This window comes from Chrysochloris asiatica, unplaced genomic scaffold (genome assembly GCF_000296735.1).
Source record: "Chrysochloris asiatica unplaced genomic scaffold, ChrAsi1.0 scaffold00109, whole genome shotgun sequence".
NCBI lineage: Eukaryota > Metazoa > Chordata > Mammalia > Afrosoricida > Chrysochloridae > Chrysochloris > Chrysochloris asiatica.
This window is the reverse complement of record NW_006408627.1, coordinates 389,771-411,091: the sequence shown is the minus strand read 5'-3', so window position 1 is coordinate 411,091 and position 21,321 is coordinate 389,771. Positions and strand designations below refer to the sequence as shown.

Here is a 21,321-nt window from a genome sequence, read left to right as displayed (position 1 = left end):
CTCTTGAAATGGTTGAACATTAACCATTTCCTTTTGGTACAATGACTCTGTGTATTCCTTCCATCTTTTCTTGATGTATTCTGCATCATTCAACAATTTGCCCAGAGAATCTTTCAATAACGAAAGTTGATGCTTGAATTTTTTCTTCAGTTCCCCCAGCTTGAGAAATTTTGACCGTGTTCTTGAAAATACCATGGCTTAAAAAAAAAGCCATGACTTGGGTGGCTGGCTACCCCTTGGTCCTCAAACTTACATCTTTGCTTTTTAACACGTTTGAAGCGATTTGTCTAATGCAATATCGTTGTTTGATTTCTTGACTGCTGCTTCTATGTGTGTTGATTGCAAATCCAAGCAAGATGAAGTCTTTGCATCTTTAATCTTTTCTCCATTTATTATGATATTATTTATTGGTTTGGTTATGAGGATTTTTTATTTTCTTTACATTGATGTACATTGATGACTTCTCTTGCAAGACTGCTAAAATGTTTGTGGAAGAATTCCATTTTAATTTTGCATGAACTTTCTAAAGCCCTTTAGTCCTGGTATGTGCTGTAGAATAAGCTCTGGACTGCTACTGACTGCCAAGGTTGGTGGTTCAAATCCACCAGACACTCCTTAGAAACCCTACACAAGGTCACTATGAATCAAAACTTACTTGACAACACCAACAACAATCTATTGACATGTACACATATGTCATGGACCTCAACAAAAGCAGTCTTCCAAAAGGTATTAGTAGGGAGTTAGAACTTCACTTGAGACTGGAGCACTTAGAGGAACTGGGAGACTGGGAGACTGGGAGAACTGGATTGGCCACAAGTGTGTCATTTTACAGGCCTAGCAATGCAGTGTACGCAGTCATTGCAATTCTGCTTTTAACAAAAGTTGCAGTGCACCAGTAAGAAGTCCAGGCAGTCATTCCATCAAGAGGTAAGCAGGTGGGCAGCTGTCATCCAAGCTTGTGTATAGGTAACAGAACTGGAGCTACTGGGACCAGTCCTGAAGTGAACAGGCCATCAGGAGTAGGGGTTCCCAATAGGACTCCCATGTGGAAGAGGTCTGAGATTCTAGACAGGATGAGTAACCAGGGAAGTCTTTAGGGTTGAAATTAAAGCAGAAATCAAGTCTTCTGGACTGGACCAACCAGGTTGAATAGAGGTGAAAAGGAAGAAGGGTAATCTCTAGGACTAGGACAATGTGAGGTCAGGGGGCAAGAGTATAGAGGTTAGGCACAGTTATTGTGTCTACCTCACAAGTTTGCAACTAGGCTAAAACAAGCAATTTATGGGAAGTATCTAGCACAACGTTTAGTACTTGGTGAATGCTCAATAAAAATCTGCTTTAATTTCGTAAGTATTTTGAAATTTCTGGTAGTTGTTTTCTCTGCTTGTATGTACACCATTACTCCATCTATAAAATATATATCTATAGTTTTATAAATTCTAAATATCCCTTAGGCCTCCCTCATCATTTTTTGTTTTAAAATATATTTTCTATTTTTGTTTGACAAGTTTTTTCCACCATCACAAAAAATAAAAATGAAAACTTTTGCCTTTCATAAAGAAAAACAAGAATTTAGAAAGGTTAGTATCCCTGGAAACACTAGGGGCTGGCTTTGGTGGGAGAGAAGGGGACTCTATAAACTAATAACAGTAGTTCTTGGAGTATAGGATCCAGGGAGTCTCTAGTTATGTTTCAAACAGTGATAGACACCACATGTGTAAATGCAGATCCTTGCATACCTTTGAATTAAATGACATAATTTCCCTTTTACAAGTAAAACACCCGAGGCTAAGAGATAGGTATGTAGACTGGTTGACATCGTATATCTACCTTCGCAGACTCTAGCCCATAATACTACAGTCTCTTGCCTTGATCACTGCAGTAGTCTAACTGGTCTCCTTGCATCTACTGTGCCCTGCCTTCCCATAGTCTCTCCAAATAATTCTTCACACAGAGTGATCTTTCCAAAATGCAAATATGTTTACATAACCCGCTTCTTAAAATTTGTCAGTGGATTTGCATTGCTTTTAGGATAAAGTACAGATTCCTTATCCATAGTCTATCATAGTAGATGGGAGCCTCCGTCTCTTTTTCCAGCACCTCACCATCTTTCACACATTCCGCGCTCCAGAACACCTGTTTCATTGTCTTAAACATACCATGCTCCTTCTGACCCCAGTGTCACTAAGGCCACCACTTCATTTCCAGTTTCACACTCATGCTGCTCCATTGTCTACTTGACTCCTACTCAGCTCTCAGATCTCAGTTTAACATCACTTCTGCATGGAAGCCTCTGAGTCCAGTCACTTTACTGCAGTATGCTTTGCTGGACCACACGGTCGGTTTGAACTGTAAGGTCAGCAGTTCAGGCTTGGCAGTTCAGGCTCATCAGCTGCTCCTCAGAAACCCTATACAGGGTCGCTGTAAGTCAGAACCAGCTCGACAGCACTTTACAACAACATCCCTTCCCTTTAATTGTCTCTCAGTTTGTCACTGTATTTTTTATTAGCACCATCATTTATTTGGTTAATAACTTTATTGGAATTTAAGCTCTGAAAGTGGTGTCTGCATTTCATTTGTCAACAAATTGCATTGCTTATCAGAGGACTCAGCATGTTGTTGATGCCTGGTAAATTTTTGATTTAATAAATGGGTTGACGTTGAAGATGGGCTTGGATGAACTGAACTTGCAGGTTGGGATAGTGAATAATCCAGCTTTGAGAAGCCAAGGAGGCCAGAGGCAGAGGTCAACCCAGATGGTTTAAATCACTATATCAAAAAGGTTTTCATGGGAGCAATGTATAAAAAGTAGCATGAGGGCTCTAGTAAGGATTTCCCGCCAGCAACCACTGCCAGTATGAATTGTATCTATCCAGGTGGAAAACAGTATCAAGTACATTAATAATCTACAAACTCATATCAGTTTCTGGATATCTTAAAAGTATAATTTTTGTCGAATTAAATATATTAAGAATGAGTTTTATTAAAAGAATAAGAATCAGTAGAAAATATTTATGCCCCGTAATATTTTTTTGTTATCCATTATATTGGTTTAATATTAAATAGCTACTTAATGTTTCCAGTTGAGATACCATCAGAATTGTAAGAGAGAGAAATGTATCCTATTGATTGATTGTATTTTAGTAGAATATGCTGAATTCTTTGAAATTGCCTAATATCAATTACTTCTAACTAAGGATATGAATCCCAAGTGGAGGGTTAAGTATTACTTATGATTGCCATTCTAAGTTGTAAATAGTGATTAAGAGGAGGTGAAGGGAAGGCAGTGAAAGAATTAGAAAAAGAAATGTGACTAGGAGAGAAACAAAAAGTGGTAGGAAAACTTAGTTTTTTTTTTGGTTGTGAATTATGTGTTAGTTTACATGGAAGAACATCATCTTTACAGTCATTGTTTTGTATTTCATTTCATTGCAATGATTACAATCCCCTGCTGCATCACCAAACAACCAAAGTGTACACCCCACACGCCTGCCCCTCGGCCGCCACCAGCATACAGCCCCTCTCCTTCCCTGAGTTCAGAGTCCCCAGCCACTCCATCTCTCCACATCATCCTCTCTGCCTTCATCTCTGGTGTCTCTGCCTCCCTGGACAGGGTCTTGCACTTCACTTTTCTCACTTGATGGTTCCAGGGATTCCAGGGATCTCCGCTCCTGGACTGCAAAATCAGCCACTCCCCTCCTTTTGTTACAAAACAACTTCCATTTGTTTTTAACATTTTAGGCTCTGCTGTGAAATGTGGCCTGTTCCTGTTTTGGTAGAGTTTTTCAGAAGCATTTCCCACTTGGTTCTTTCAGTAAATTTTTAGAGTCAAAAGATGTTTTCACATGTGGAAAGAAAGAGGTGAAGGGGCAGATTTCTCAAGGAGACTGAGATAATAATTGGTTGGGAAATAAACTGAGAGAGCACAGCTCTGGAGATGATATGAAAAATTATTCAAAAGCCTAAGAATTTTCAGTGAAAAATGTGTAAATATTTTCATTAAAAGTGTGACTATGATAACTGTCTTCTCCCTTAAAGTATATTTTTCTTGTTAATTATGAAATGCTCCTATAACTGCCTATGTGTAACTATATAAATTATATGCTAGTTTTTTAAACTTACGTAGCATTGATTAATGTACATTTCAAAGTGCCTTGAATTAAGGAAAATATTTCATTGGTGTGAATTGTTTCAGATTGCAACAAATCTTAGTGACATATATCACTTTATGAATGGCACATTTCTGGGGGTTCAGCAGAAGATTTTGTTGAAAGAAAAAAGTCTCTGGGAAATAACTGTGGAATCACTTAACTGCCTGACAGATAAAGGACTCCTACAAAAAGATACTATCTATAAGTCTGAAGAAGAGTTCCAATGTAATTTCCGTATTACAGGGTTGGGACGAGCTTCTTTTAAGGGTAAGATTCTACTTTTATTGTATTATTAATGCAAAGGAAAATTGGAAAAAATTTCAAATAAGAAATTACTGTTATTTCAAATTTGATCTGCAATTTCATGTTAATGTGGTGGTGGTTATGTGCCTTAGAGTCGGTTCCAACTCATAGCAACTCTGTATAGGGTTTCTGAGGCTGTAAATCTTTACAGGAGCAGAAAGCCTCATCTTTCTGGTAGTTTTGAACTGCTGACTTTGAGTTTAGCATCTCGACTCATAACCACTATGCTACCAGAGCTCCTTTTCATATCAATATTAACATTTTATTTTATAATCTGTTTTCCAAATGTGAAAAATTGTTTTGACTTAAGCATATTTTCTTAGTTATGCAGGTAATTTAGGGTGCTGTAGAAATAACAAGAGAGAAAAGTCAGTTGCCCCACCTTCACACAAACCCCACCATCTTCCCAAAATGAACAGTTCAGTTATTATCTTTCCAGACTTTTTCTGTGTATTTTACTTTAATAAATAATGCATGCACGTGATCATTTCAATAATTTTAAAGCTTTTTTTCATAAATAATGATTTCTATTATTCTGAAGTTTGCTTTATTAAATTAATATTTCTTGTTGTTAAGTAAGTTCCAACTCATAGCAACCCTGTACAGTATTTGTGAGGCTATAAATCTTTGTGATAGCAGAAAACCTCATCTTCTTCCCATATAGTGGTTGGTGGAATCGAACCGCGGGTCTTGTGGTTAGCAGTCTAGTGCTTATCCTTCAGAGCCAGATTATTCTATTACAATGAATAAAGAGTTTTCTTCTTAACATCTACATCATAATTTACTTGAAAAAAGTAATGTATATATGTGTGTGTGTGTGTGTATGGAGCTCTGGTAGTGTAGTGGTTGCAAATCAGGCTGCGAACCTCAAGGTTAGCAGCTTGAAACTACCAGCTGTTCCATAGGAGAAATACACGTCTTTCTGCTCCTGTAAAGATTTACAGCCTCAGAAACCCTATTCAGGGTCGCTGTGAGTCAGAACCAACTCCATGGCACATAACCACCACCATATATATATGCATATGTACATATTCTGATAAATTTTGGTTCAGAAATTTTGTGGAAAAATGGAATTTTTCCTTGAAATTTTTGAAGCCCCTTTGTATATTTACATATATCAGGTGGCTGGGTGGCACAGATGGTTAAGTATTTGACTTACTAGCCTAAAGGTTGGTGGTTCAGACTCACCCAGAGGTACCTCGGAAGACAGGCCTGGCAATGTTCTTCTGAACGATCACAGCCTTGAAAACCCTATGGAGTAGTTCTGCTTTGCACACATGGGGTCTCCATGAGTCAGAGATGACTTGAAGGCAAACAACTATGGCATCCACATCTGTACATATGTGTAATCCAGAAAGTTTATTTTCTAAAATGGAATCATGTTATATTTTCAGTAACATGCTTTGCTCACTTATAAAAAATAACATGAGCATTTTAATTCATCAGTATCCTTAAATCTACCTCATTTTCTCTTAATAAATGCAGTGATCTTAACCCAGAATGGAGTCCTGGTATGGTGCTGTGGGTTAATGCACTGGACTGCAAAGTTGGTTTGAACTGCAAGGTCGATGGTTCAAGCTCACCAGCTACTCCTAGAAAACCCTATACAGGGTTGCTATGGGTTGGAACCTACTCGATGGCATTTAACAACAACAAAATAATTAGAATGTTGTTGTTGTCATGAGTGCTATCAAGTCAGTTCTGATTCATAGTGACCCTGTATAAGATTTCCAAGAAACTGTTGGTAGGTTTAAATCACCGACATTGTGGTTAGCAGTCCAGTGCTTATCCTGCAGCGCCACATCAGGACTCCATACTAAGAATGTGCCATATTTTTTTTTAACCATTCTTCTATCCATGTATGACATCTCCATTCCTGAATTTTTGAATGCATGTGAAATTCACAGAAATTTAGTAGTTGAATCAGAGAAAGTATGGACATAATGAATGTTAATGGATATTATTTAAATGATCTCCAAAATAGATTTTGAAGACTTTTTGTTTCACTTAGATAACTTTATCTTGCAAGCAAGACTTTACCTGAAATTGCTTCTTTCTCTCTCTAGTAATCAAAAGAAAGTAATATTTATCTTTCTTTCAGGAATGATAGATTTGGCTTATTGTGACATTCTTTACAAAGATTTGAAGAAAGGTCTTGAAGGACTTGTACTTGAGAACCTTCTTCATCTAGTCTACCTAACAACTCCCTACGATATGGTTTTCCAGAGTGACCCTGATTGGATGATATACTTCAAGCAGGTCAGAATACATTGTAAAATGATTCTTCAATTTAGGCTACTTAGCTTATTGATGATGATAAGATTGTTGTTAAGTGGTCACTTTTTTTGTTTTTTTTATTTGTTTTGTTCTGTTAAAATATATTTGTCTTTATATTTTTAAAAATAATAATGTAGCTACCACATTTTTAGCATATTTTCCCTAAATGCTATTTTTCCTTTAAATGTAAACATACTTGCTATACAAAAAAATTTTCAGGATATGAATAATTTTATAATGTTACTGTCCCACTCTCCCAGGGTTTACTATTATGATCCGGTGGCCACTGCATATCGTGATGCCTAGAAAGTAAAGAGGCGTCTGGGTGTGGCACTGTAGGATAAGCACTGGACTGCTAACTGCAGGGTCAGTGGTTCAAACCAGGAACCGCTCCTTGGAAACCCTATACAGGGTTGCTGTGAGTTGGAACCGGCTGGACTGCGCTTGACAACAACATCAGAATGTAAAGAAAACAATGAAAGCTGTTTCTGATGCTCGAGAGTTTACATAAAAGCTGTATTAGAGCCAAGCATGATGATGAACCAAATCCAGAAGTATTTAGTATAGTCAGTAGCAAAGTGGAACTGGTCCTACCAAGCACTAGAATACAGTTTATTATCATTTTACTATGGGCAGACTAAACCCATGAATACATATTAAGCAGAGGCAGTGTACAACTTTCAATCCCAGGAAATTTGCTTTTAAATGTCATTTTTATAAATAATTTTATAATTTTTAAGAGGTCAGCAGTTCAAACCCACCAGCTTCTCCTCAGAATCCCTGAACTGGGTCACTATGAGTTGGAATCGACTTGACCGCACTTAACAACAACAACAAAAAAAATGATACAGGAGCTCTGGTAATGTAATGGATTATCAGGTAGACTGCTAATCACAAGATCATTAGTTCAAATCTACCAGTCACTCCTCAGGAGAAAGATGAGGCTTTCTGCTCCCATAAAGATTTATAGCCTGGGAAAACCTATACAGGGAACCTATACAGGGTCACTGTGAGTTGGGACTGACTCAGTGACACACATCCACCACCAACCATATGCTACAGTACCTATAGCCATAAACTCCATGTGGTACTTGTGAACATTTCTTTAAGTAAGTCTGCTACAAAATATTCTATTTTTATACAAAGTGGCTTCAAAATGTTCATGGAAAACTTCCATTATATTTTAATTCTGTTTTTCTATGAACTTTTTGAAATCTTCTCATACTGTAGTTTTTAAATCATGCAATTTTTTAAAAATAAATTTATGTTTTTCTTTATATCCTTTAAAATTAGGAAAATGTTGTTGTTGGTGGTGTGTCATGGAGTTGGTTCCAACTCATAGTGACCCTGTGTAGGGTTTCCAAGGCTGTAAATCTTTTTTTTTTTTTTTTTTAATTAAATGTTTTTATTTTGCATTGAGTGAAAGTTTACAGGGCACATCATCAGCTTCACATTCAACCATTCATATAGCTTGTTTCATTACATTGATTATTATCCCCTCCATATATCATCAGTTTACAGTGTTTCTCTCTATCCTCTTTAGCTTTTTTTTTTTTTTTTTTTATTGTATTGTGGGGGACTTGCCTTTTTGGAATTTACAGTCTCGGCTTTTAGGGAAGGTTTTTACATTTGTCTGTGGATATCCAGGGCTCATGTATGAGATTACTAACAAGCATTACTGAATAATCAGATGAGGGACAGTTTGCTATGTCTACTAGGTAGCTAGAGTCTGATCCTCAGAGCCTATGGTTTGGACGATCAACAACGCTTGGGCCCTCAGGGGCTTGGCCTCCTGACCGGGTCTGCACTGTCTGCATCTGAATCCTCCTTATTTATTGATTGTTTAAGGGACGCTGCCTGTCTTAGGTGGTCAGTGCAAATTCCTCAGTCTTACCAGTCATTGAGACTCATTGCAGCATGGCAATGGCTCTGTCTTAAGTAGCCGAGGTTCCACGTGATCCTTACCCGTCTCTGGCCACACGTAAGGCTATAAATCTTTACCGGAGCAGAAAGCCTCATCTTTCTCTCATGGAAAGGCAGGTAATTTTAAACTGCTGACCTTGAGGTTAGCAGCCCAACTCATTACTATATTACCAGAACTCCTTTTGTAAATACTAATGTCAAAAGAAATATGATTTGGCTTAAATGATAGATTGTTACAAAGTTACCATTTGATTTTTCCATGTCTTTATTCTTTTTCTGTGTAGTTCAGCCAACTCAGTCCAGCAGAACAAAAAGTAGCTGCTTTTGTCGGAGTCTCTGAAAGTTTTATTGGCAAGAAAGCATCAGGTCAAGCAATTAAGAAGGTACCATAATCTTAACCTTTTTTCCTTCCTAAATAGTGAAATAAGTTCATTCAGCAAAATTAATGGCAACTCATAGATTCCCTGTGTAGGGCTTCTGAAGCTGTAAATCTTCGTGGGAGCAAAAAGCTTTTATCTTTTTCTCAAGGAGCAGCTTGTGGGCTTGAACCTCTGACGCTGTGGTTAGCTGTCCAGTGCTTATCCTACAGTGTTGTAGTAAGGCATGTAATTTTCCTCCGATTTTAAGCAGGACTTACTCCATTTCTAAGTTAGCATGATATGAGCAACAAAATAAGCAAAAAATAAGTCACTAGAAACCATAGTTCAGAATGGTGCACAGAATAGAAATCATCAGCTACAGAAAGCATTTCCCTTCATCTCTTCCAACATCTTAACTTTGGAACATTCATTTAATTTTTTTTTTTAATGGCCCTGAGGAAATATTTACTTAGTTTCTAATAGAGAAAAGCTTATCTACATTTTGGAGTTCTGGTGTGGTGCTGTAGGATAAGCACTGGACCTTAAGGTCAGTGGTTCAAACTCACCAGCTGCTCCTCGGAAACTCTTTATAGGTCGCTATGAGTTGGAACCGACTCAATGGCACATACCAACAACAGCATATTCATATTAGGGAGCCCAGTGTCACTGTAGGATAATCACTGGACTGCAAACCACACGGAGGAATGTGCTAGTCCACCAGCTGTTCTGCAGGAGAAAGATGAGGCAGAAAGGCTTTACAGAAACCCCCGTATAGGGTCGCGAAGAGTCGGAACCAATTTCGTGACACTTAACAACAACATACAAATACTTACCTAAATAAATGTATTTGTCTAATTTATAGCCACAGTCACACACATATATAGCCTATGTTGTTGTTGTTAAGTGCCATCGAGTCGGGTCCAACCCATAGCGACCCTGTACAGGGTTTCCGAGGGTGTAAATCTTTACGGGAGTAGAAAGCCTCATCTTTCTCCCGCAGAGCAGCTGGTAGTTTCGAACCGCTGACCTTAAGGTTCGCAGCCCGATTCGTAACCACTACGCTACCAGAGCTAAACCATGTCAAATACAAAGACCTCCACAACTCTCGCTAAATTAAAAAGAGTTTAATTTAAACTAGAAATTTGGCATGTCTCCGTTTCATACTTGGAAAAACGAAAATCAGTTTGAATTAATCTAAACAACATGGGTTACAAATTTGTTTTTTTGTGGAAGCATTCTGTCTTTGGTACCTGTAGCCCTGATGGCACAGTGGTTAAGCACTTGGATGGTAACCAAAACGTTACTGTTCAAACCCATCAGGCTCTCTGTAGGAGAAACTTGGGGTAGTCTGCTTCTATAATACTTACAGCCTTGGAAATGCTATGGAATAGTTCTGCTCAGTCCTATAAGGTCACTGTGGGTCAGAATCAACTTCACAGCAGCAAGTTTACTTTGAGGTGTTTTGTTTTTGTTACAGTGTCACTCACTTTGTCTTTTTTACCAATCTGAATGGAAAACACATTCCCTTTTGAACAGGTTCAATGCATAAACTGACTTGATTGTATCTTTCTAGAAGGTGGACAAGGACATCGTCAACCGACTATACCTGTCTTTTATTCTTTATACCTTGCTCAAAGAGACCAGCATTTGGAGTGTGTCTGAAAAGTTTAATGTGCCTCGAGGATACATACAGAATCTTCTTACTGGAGCTGCCTCTTTCTCATCTTGTGTGTTACATTTCTGTGAGGTAATTCTCTTAAATAGATGATACCTCTGGCTTAAGTGCTATAAACTCTCGCCAATTACTCATTTCTCTTTGTTTACTTACTCTGTCAGTACAAAGTCTCAGAGTTTATTTAAAAAATAGTATCATTGGTTTTATCTGCTTACAAAAGTAATAGATACTATGGTAAAGATGCAGAAATTAATGAATCTACTAAAATATTTAATGAACAGATAGAAAGCACCTAGTGATTCCCAGGTATCATAGTGGATTATGAACTGGCCTGCTAACCACAAGGATTTTAGTTCAAATCTATCAGTTGCTCCATGGGAGAAAGATGAGGCTTTCTACTCCCATAGGCTTAGAAACCCTACACAGTGTCACTGTGAGTTAGACTTAGTTGCACAAGTTGCTCACAGCCAGCAACTTCATTTATACCTACTACCCTTAGTAGTTTCAGATTGCTGAAATTAACTTTGTAAAACAACGTTTCTTTAATGATGTAGATTCTGTGTATCTTTCTCATGAGTAATACAAAGCAACAATCATCTGAACACTTTGTACCTTGTTCTCTTGATTGCCACAGTACCTATCATCTTTCTCTCTAATATCAGGTAGCTGTTGTGAGTTTCTACATCAGATATTTATTTTATGAAACAGCTCAAGAAGAAAGCTTTATTGTCATACATATGTATTTGGCATGAATTTGTTTGTTTGAACGTGTCAATGAAATAAACTTTCAAAATTGATTTAAATAGCGTAGCAAAGCTTGCTAGAATTTTCTGCACAGATAATGTTTTGTGTGTAAATTTTTGTAAGCCAGTTTTACTGCATTTAAAAGCTTTTATTCTTAGTAGCAAAATCTTTTCTATATGTTTGGGTTTTTTTCCATCTTTAAATCACACATTTATTTATTTATTTTTGTTGTTTTGAAAATATACACCAGAACATGCACCAATTCAACAATTTCTGTATGTACACTTTAGTGGCATTGACTGTATTCTTCAAATAAACATTTTCACCCTCCTTTTCTGAGTTGTTCTTCCTAATTCACATGATTTGGGGGAAATTTTTTTCTCATGAATCCAGCTTTCTAAACTTGAACTCTACTTAATTCTCCTACCTTAAACATAGATTACATCATGCATGTTAATGAAAGGAGCATTTGAGACCTCAGTCACTACTCATCAAAGTAGAATGTGTACAACATTGTCTTTGTGGACTGTGTTATGTCAGTTGACCTTGGTGTCCCCTGAGACTATGGTCCTGAGTCAACAATCATATACTTATGCTGGTAGTATTAGTTTACATTCTCTGAGTGCAGTCTAGCTAGGCAGCAAACAAAAATAAGAAGCTAGCCTTTAAATGTATCATATTTTCCAAAGTTTTTCTGTTTATTAAAGGTGCTCTTTGTAATATTCTATCCCTTTGTTTTACTTAGGAGTGTAAGTTCTTAAGACCTTTTAAGGTTGCTCAAGTAAAAAACTTTAAAACAACTATAATCTGATGGCTGTTCATGAGAAAAATCTGATGTAAGTTGGATTCTCATGAATGTATTTTTTATATCTTAATTTTTTTCTTGTTCTTTTAATAAAGTTACTTAAATGATATAAAATAATTCACTAACTGTATTAATATTTTTAACTATTAGTAGCAGAAAAGCTATAGAAATTTAGACAATAAGGAAGTTGATAATACTATATGTAACAGGAAAGTCAGGGGTAAGGCAGCTCCTGGATTGAGTTAGTAGTTCTACTCAAGGTTCTCTTGTCCTCCTACTCTGCCATCTTTAGTGAATTAACTGCTTTTCTGGTGGTTTCAAGATGTGTAATAGTGCTTCATGCATTACATACTCTTATAGCAATAACCAAAGAAAGAGACTGTTTTAGAAAATAAATACCAAAAGCCCTTTGTTATATAAAATTTCAAACATACATAAAAGTAGACAACATTAAATGATCTCATGATTGTGTACCCATTAAATAATATTGCACTGAGCATCATCTTGCATTTCAATTTTTCCATATTTAATATTTTATCTTCAAAATAAATTCCTAGAAGTGGGAGTTGTTTTCAGATTATTTTGGAAAGTAAAACTTTATGCATTTTCTTTATGATGTTTTGATAAGAATGGATGTATTTCTTCTTATTGACTCATTTTTTAGTTTTTCAGTATTTTTCCTTATCCTAAAACCAGATCATCAAAGACTTTAGTATCTATCATGTTTCCTCATAATAATTATACTTGGAATCATAGCTTAACTCAAGTTCCAGAACTCACATCCTCTCTAAATCCTATTCCACACACAATAAAATTTGAAATAACTTACCATGCTTTAATTTGTGTATATCTTTGTTTGATGTAGGAGCTGGAAGAATTTTGGGTTTATAAAGCTCTTTTGGTAGAACTCACCAAGAAACTGACTTACTGTGTAAAGGCAGAGCTAATCCCTCTTATGGAAGTGACTGGAGTCTTAGAGGTCAGTAGCTTTCCAGTTTCTCAACTGAGATCATTTAATTGAACAGAAAAATAAGATGTGCTATTTTGTGAAGTCTTACCACAGGGCAAACAACAAGAAAAGCCTTAGTTTTTTCTTGTTACAAGAAATTTTTTTTGTAAAATAAATTATTGTCAGGGCCTTCCAGAATTCCTCTTGTTAATCTGAAATTCATCCTGGTGAAAAATCATAGTTGGCAAAAGTAATACTAATAATAGGAATGAGGTCATTATCACCAGGAAGTTTTTCTACCACTTTGCTCACTATCACTTTTACCTTCCACTCCTCTGAAGGATTGCCTTCTGTCAGTTTAGACTTAGTGCTTATAGAAAGCAGTGATGAACAGGTGGCAACAAGAGCCATGTCTGTATTCTATGAAAGTGAAAAAAAAACATCCTAGTTGGTTTCTCAGCTTTCTATTTTCAACCAAACCTTGATTTCTATTCTCTATTACTCAGTTCTTACATCAGGGGTATAATTCGGATTGTTTAACATTAAAAAAAAAAAAAAAATTTTTTTTAAGTTTATCTCCTAAATAGAATAGATAATAAGACCATTTTAGGGATACTGGATTAAATACTTTGCTTAGGGGTTTGAAGTTTTGTCAGCAACCTAAGTGCTCTAATAGGATATTCATTCCTAATTGCAGCCCAGATCAGTTGATTTATGCTACCCAGATCAGAACCACCTAAATGCATCTTTAAAAATTCCTCCGAATTCTCATGTGCTATCTCCTGTACTGTGAACCACAGGATGGCAGCTCAGATCCACCAGCTGCTCTTTGGAAGCCCTATAAAGGGTTGCTATGAATCAGCTATGACTCAAATGCACTTAACAGCAACGACTCTTCATACTTATCTTTATTAGCTTACTTTTTTTCCTGTCTCCTGCATGTGAAAATTTTTCCCATAAGTAAAACTTAAGTTTTTTCTTCATCCCAGATTGTGGTATTACTGATTTTTTTTTTTTTTTTTTTTTTTTTTACCTTACTGATGCTTTTTAACACTTTCTCAGGCTCGAGCAAAGCAGTTATATAGTGCTGGTTACAAAAGTCTAATGCACTTAGCTAATGCAGATCCTGAGATGCTAATAAAAACAATTGATCATTTGTCAAGACGCCAGGCCAAGCAGATTGTTTCATCTGCAAAGGTAAGCAAGCCAGCCGTTTTCTTTTTTTATTGAAAGATAATGGAATTTTTCTATGAACTTTTTAAAAAAATTATTTTTATTCTAAGTGCGCATATTTTACTATTGTTGGCCTTGTGGTTAGCAGTCCAGTGCATGTCCTACAGCACCACAACCAGGACTCCTGAGTGAAATTAGTCAATCACAAAAGGATAAATACAGTACAAGACCTCTATTTTAAGAAATCAAGTAAAGGTTTTCATGCTAAAAGAACCATTCTTAGATGTTTATCAGGGGTGGAATGGAAGGGTGAGTAATCTGCTGGATAACTTGGGTGATGTGGAAGGCAATATGGTAACAGCAGTTGTAAAATATGCTCATCCAAGCCATGGCGTTTTCAGTAGCGTCATCTGCATGTGAAAGTTGGACAATGAATAAGGAAGACTTTAGTAGAATTGATGCATTTGTGTTCTGGTATTAGAGATAAATATTAAAAGTATCATGGACTCTAAGAACAATAAACAAATTTGTGTTTGAAGAAGTATAGCTAGAATGCTCTGTAGAATCCAGGATGGTGAGACTTTGTCTTTCATACTTTAAACGTATTATCAGGAGGGACCAGTCCCTAAAGAAGGACATTGTTATTGTTAAGTGCCGTTGACTTGGTTATGCTTGGGAAAGTAGAGGATCAATGAAAAAGAGGAAGACCCACCTACCCTCCCCTTACTGAGGCAGATTTTCACAGTGACAGCAACAGTGGACTCAAGCATAATGACGATTGTGGGGATTGTACAGGACCAGGCAATGTTTCAATGTTGTGCATAGGGTCACTGTGAAGTCAGAAACAACTTGAGGGAACCTAACAACTTTAATCATGTACAGTTCATTTTTATATGTGTTGTTAGATGTGGGTCTTATTTCATTCTTCTGTAAATGGATTTCCCGTTTTGCTAGCACCGTTTGTTGACGAGATCATCACTTTCCTATTTGATGTGTTTTGAATACTTTGTCACTTGTGATCCGAGGTGGATGGATTTATTTCTGGGTTTTCAATTCTGTTCCCTTGGTCTTTGTGCCTTTCCTTGTACTGGTACCAGGCTGTTTTGACCACTGTGGCTGTGCAGTAGGTTTTGAGATTGGGAAGTGAGAGGCCTCCTACTCTGTTCTTCCTCTTTTTTTTGCTTATTCAGTGTCTTTTTTTTTCCCATATACAGTTAGTAGATGGTGGAATCTGATTTGGGATTGCATTATACCTATAAATCACTGTAAGTAATGTTGACATTTCCAGTGTATGGAAATGAGCATGGTATGTTCTTCCATTTGTGTGGGTCTCTTTTGGTTTCTTGTAGTATTGTTTAGTAGTTTTCTTTGTATAGGTAGGTCTTTTGTTTTTCTGGTGAGATTTATTCCTAAATATTTTATCTTTTTGACTGATGTTGGTCTTGTACCCTGCCACTTTACTGAATCTTTCAATGTTTTCCAATAATTTCCTTGCTGAGTTTGGGATTTTCTATGTATAGGATCTTATCATAAATAGTGTTTTACATTTTCTTTGCCTATTTGGATGCCTTTGATTTCCCTTTCTTGGCTTATAGCTCTGGGTAAGAGTTCCAACACCATATTGAATAGAAGTGGTGATAAAGGGCATCCTTGACTGGTTCCTGTTCACAAGGGGAATTTTTCAGTTTCTCTTAGTTGAGAGTAATATTTGCTGTTGGTTTTGTATTGTTGTTGTTAAGTGCTGTTGAGTCAGTTCCCACTCATAAAAACTCTGTATTGGGTTTCAGACTTTGTGGTTAGCAGTCCAGTGCTTATTCTACAGCGCCACACCAAGACTCCATTCTTTCATACTTGGTATGAATTCTACTTGGTCATGATGTTTTCTTTTCTTTTTTATTTGATATGTTATTGAGTTGCGTTGGCTAGGATTTTGTTGAGAATTCTTGCACATTGTTCATGAAGGACATCGATCTGTACTATTTTAGTGCTGCCTTTGCCTAGTTTTGGTATCTGGGTATTCTGCTTACTTCATAAAATGAATTCCAGAGTTTTCCTTCCTTTTCTGTGTTCTGGAATAGTTTGAGTAGAATGAGTGTCAACTCTTCTCTGAATGTTTGGTAGGATTCACCAGTAAAGCCATCTGGCCCCAGACTTTTTTGTTGTTGTTAGTTTTTTAATGATCTGATCAATGTTTTCTTTTGGTATAGGTCTTTTCAAGTTTTCTATTTCAGTTGGTGTTAGTTTAGATAGGTCATGTGTTTCTAGAAATTTGTCCATTTCTTCTAGAATTTCAAATGTGTTGGAGTGCAATTCTTCATGGTGATGGTGTTGTTAGGTACCATTGAGGCATTTCTGATTGATAGTGACCCTATCCACAACAGGACAAAATGCTGCCTGGTCCTGCTCCATCCTGAGTCCACTGCTGCTGCCACTGCCAGTTCATCTCGTTGGGAGTCTTCCTTTTTCACTGGTCCTCCACTTTACCAAGTGTGAGGTCCTTCTCCAGGAACTGGTCCCTCGTGATAACATGTCCTAAGTATGAGAGACAAAGTCTCACCATTCTGACTTTGAAGAAGAAGTCAAGTTCTACTTCTTCCAGCACTGGTTTGTTTGTTGTTCTTGCAGTTTATGGTACTTTTCATAGTCTTTTCTAACACCATAACTCAAATGCATCAATTTTCCTACTGTCTCTCTTAGTCATTTTCCAATTTTCACATGCAGATGAGGCTATTGAAAATACCATGGCTTGATTCAGGTGCACCTGAGTCCTCAAACTGACATCTTTGTTCTTGAACACTTTAAAGAGGTCTTGTGCAGAAGATTTGTCCAGTGCAACACATTGTTTGGTTTCTTGATTCTGCTTCCATGAGTCTTGAGAGTGCACACAAGCAAAATGAAATCCTTGACAACTGTCAATCTTTTCTCCATTTTTTATAATGTTATTTATTGGTCCAGTGTTGAGAATTTTGTTTTCTTTACATGGAGGTGCAACCCATACTGAAGACTGTGGTCTTTGATCTGTAAGTATTTTAAGTCCTTTTTGCTTTCAGCAAGCAAAGTTATATTATTCACAAGTAACTGCCTCTTCCCCTAATCTGATAACACATTCTTCTTCATATAATCCAGCTTCTCTGATTATTTGTTCAGCACAGTTCTTCATGTTGTTGTTAGTGCCATCGAGTTGGTTCCAACTCATAGCAACCCTGTATAGGGTTTCCAATGAACAACTGGTGAATTTGAACCATTGATCTTGTGGTTCAAACCAACCTTGTGGTCCAGTGATTTATCCTACAGTGCCACACCAGGACTCCACAATTCATAATATTCTGTTATACTTTTTATTTCCATTGATTCTGTTGTGACATCACCCATAAATTTCTTGTTCATTTTATTTGCATCTTACCCTTTTTGTATTTTGCTATATTTGCCAGTGGTTTGTCAGTTTTTTTAATCTTTGCAAATAACCAACTTCTTGTCTTTTTGATTCTTTCTATTTTCCTGTATTCTGTTTAATTTCTGCTCTAATCTGTATTATTTCATTTTTCTGGTGGCAGCAATTTTACTTTGCTGCCCCTTTTCATTTCATTTTTTTATATGTTCTGTTACCCAGTAGATTTTAAGCAGGGTCTGCACCTTATTCTTAAGTGGTTCAGAAATGCATATACATTTGTGTGTATGTGAAGTGAAGAGAGGGGTTCTAGTTGTAAATAGGGTGGTCTGGGCAGTCAAGGAAGGTAATATTAATAAAGACATAGAGGCAAAAAGCAAACTTCAGCTTTTATGAGGAGGCTTCAAGAAGTTCATGAAAAACTGGAATTAAAAGATAATGGAATTTTGTTGAGAATTCTTACAACTTTTTTTTCCTATGAGTATGTAAAACATTAACCTTTTTCTCTGTCTTAAAATTCATAACTAGACTATGTCTATACCTTGTTTTATTTCTAGCATTTTCTCTTATTTCAGTTTTAAATACTGGTTCTATTCCATTGCTGTTGTTTGCTTTTGTTTTAAGTCCTCCATCTTTGACCATCTTCAGTCTTAACACGTTTTACTTCATTCCTTCTTGTGTCAACATTCTTTTCATTGTTTTCCTGCTCTTCTTCAGTGGACCTTACTGAGTTTTTACTTACATCTGTCCTTCCTTGAATACCTAGTTATTTATTTTTCATTTTTAATATGATCTTGCCTGTTTCTTCTGCTTCTTTCCTGAGCTCAATCAACTTCTATTTAATTTTTTCCTGTTTTGGGTTTATTTCTGTTCTTAGTTTGGAGCTTCTGTTTCAGATAATGTTGTTGTTTTTCTGTTTTTCCTTCATATTGCCAATGTTTACTTGAGAATACTCACTTTCTTTTTTCTTTTTTTTTTTTATGTTTGCTTATGCTTTATTGACTATACAAGGCTTTAGGCTGTGTAAATCATAACAAGCTATGGATAACAAAGGTTGGGTATTCCAAACAAAGAATGAGTATTCCAGAACACTTAATTGTGCTCATGAGGAACTTCATTCAGTATTCCTTGTGCTAGTCTAACAACTGCTTCCTTTTTTATTTTCTTTTTCTTTATTGAAATTTTTATTGTGAATTAAGTGATAATTTACATGGGAGAACGTTAGTTTTACATTTATCCTATCGTATTTCGTTTTGTTACAATGATTACAATCCCCTCCATACATCATCAAACAACCAAAGGGTACAGCCTGCAAGCCTGCCCCCCGGCTGTTAGCACATAGCCCCACTCCCTCTCTGGGTCTAGAGTCCCCAGCCATTCCATCACTACACGTCATCGCTTCTGCCTCCATCTCTGGCATCACTGTTTCTCTGGGTAGGGTCCCACTCTCTACTCTTCTCCCTTGATGGTCCCAGGGACCTGCGCTCCTAGACTGCAAAATCAATCGCTCCCCTCCTTTTGTTTCAAAACATCTACATTTACGTTTCCAGCACTCACAGTTGGTCCTGATAGCAACTGGAAAATACTCACTTTTGAGTGTTGTGTTAAACAAGATTTTTCTGCTTCATGATTTGCTTTTAGGAGGGAATTTTTTTTAACTTTTTGATAGTAGAACTGGGATTGTGCCTCTTGATTCTAAGTATGGTGCTTGTTCTTTGTTTCTTACTTTCTCTTTTTTTCCTTTTTAAAAAAATCTTTAATTGTAATAAAAATATGTATAATAAAACACTTGCCATTTCAGCATTTTCTACATGTAAAGTTCAGTGACATTAGTTAACATTTTTCGTACTGTACAACCATCACTGCTCTCCATTTCCAGTTTTTTTTCTTGGCCCTTCACAGAAATCCAGTGCCCCCAGGCAGTGACTCCCCTTTTTCACCCATATGTTAGAGGAGACTCAACAGCAATGAGTTAGAGAAGTGCTATGTTTTAGATCAAATTGGTTGAGAGTGTTTTTATTTTTCATACTTAGGTTCTCCCATATGATTTTTCCTCTGCAATTTCTCTGAACATTTTATAATGCAGTTTTGTAACAGAAGTAATACAAATACCAACATTTTATTTCTTAATATTCATTGATATCTATGTGCCAAGTTTAGAGATGCTTTCTTTGCTCATTATGGTGTTATTTGTAATTAAACATGTTAATTTTAGGAGCTTTAATAAAGCTTTTCTTTTGGAATACTATTAGGTTTTTGAAGATAGCATATGAAATTTTGATGAATAATAAAATACCTATGTAAAAGATAACATTTTCAGGAGGTAATTAAATTTTTGCAAAATTGTCTTAGATTTTATAGATTAAAAGTTCATTTTTAAGTGGCTGAGTCTTCAATAAAACACATCTGTGAGAGTATTAAAGCCCCTGTATTTTTGGTATATAAAAGGCTACGGTCAGCTAAAATGGCTTTAACTAAATGCCTCAGCTTCAATTGCTGTAATCACTTTTCTTAAGTGCCCATTTTTCAATCTCATTAGTTTAAATGTTCAGATTACTGATACATGAGAGTTTAGGTGGTAAAAATGTTGACAGTTCTCTAGCAATACATATCTTTGTCCCATGTCTTGATTTTTTTGTTTTGGTTTTTTGACTATAGATGCTATTACATGAAAAAGCAGAGGCTCTGCAAGAAGAAGTAGAGGAGTTATTGAGATTACCCTCTGATGTCCCTGGTATTCTGCTGCCTTCCACTGAAAAGCCGTGAAGCTACCTAAAGAGCTATTTCAAGAATGAATTATTTATTGTGTATGTATTTTATTAAAGAGTCCTCACACTTTATAAATGAAAAAAATACATTTTAATTTTATATTTGGAACTGTGGTTGATGTCTGAATATGCCTCTCACCCTTAATTACAGTGACTTTCTCACTAATAATACATCTTCCTCTCGACCTAACACATTTTTCTGCTCAGAAGTCCATTGTTCTTACTGGAAAATGAAATCCAGTTTCCTCAGTATATCCCTAACTTAACTTTGTAGCTGGTATGGTGCTGTGGGTTAATGTGCCAGACTGCAAAGTCGTTTGAACCAGAAGGCCAGCGGTTCAAGCTCACCAGTCACTCCTCGGAAACCCTACACAGGGTCGCTATGGGTTGGAACTGACTCGATGACACTTAACAACAACAACAACCTTTGTAGCTAGATTTTTCATCATACTCTTACCATTTCCCTGCACTGCACTGGGCTATTGCAATCTGCAGAATATTCCCTGTGATTCCCAAACCCTCCATTTCTTAACTGCTTTATGATGCTCCCAGTACATGAACATCATCTTTAAAATACACCATCTACTTCAAGTGTCAACTAAAATGCTCAAATGCTGTCTCCTCTGTGAGACTGCCCAGAGTTCATCCGTATCCCCAGCCTTTCATATGGGTCCTCTACCTCTCCTACAGGCATTGTGGACCTCTCATAGATGCCCATATCTTGTTTCTGCTGCTAGTTTATTATCTGAAGGACTAAATCTATTTTATTAATCTTTGTATGTCACACAGCACCTATCAGTTTT

At 36.6% G+C, this 21,321-nt stretch overlaps 1 protein-coding gene across 1 annotated transcript in view; it reads left to right on the top strand.

Annotated features, from left to right (window-relative positions):
- HELQ (helicase, POLQ-like) overlaps positions 1-20,618 on the top strand; it is a 54,139-nt gene extending 33,521 nt beyond the window's left edge. Inside the window, exons 12-18 of the mRNA XM_006867725.1 lie at positions 4,199-4,421; positions 6,559-6,716; positions 8,942-9,040; positions 10,590-10,763; positions 13,106-13,219; positions 14,252-14,386; positions 20,409-20,618. Of these exons, the coding sequence (XP_006867787.1) occupies positions 4,199-4,421; positions 6,559-6,716; positions 8,942-9,040; positions 10,590-10,763; positions 13,106-13,219; positions 14,252-14,386; positions 20,409-20,516 (1,011 nt within the window). The 3' untranslated portion in view covers positions 20,517-20,618. The remainder of the gene's footprint in view (positions 1-4,198; positions 4,422-6,558; positions 6,717-8,941; positions 9,041-10,589; positions 10,764-13,105; positions 13,220-14,251; positions 14,387-20,408) is intronic.
- Positions 20,619-21,321: the final 703 nt, after the last annotated feature.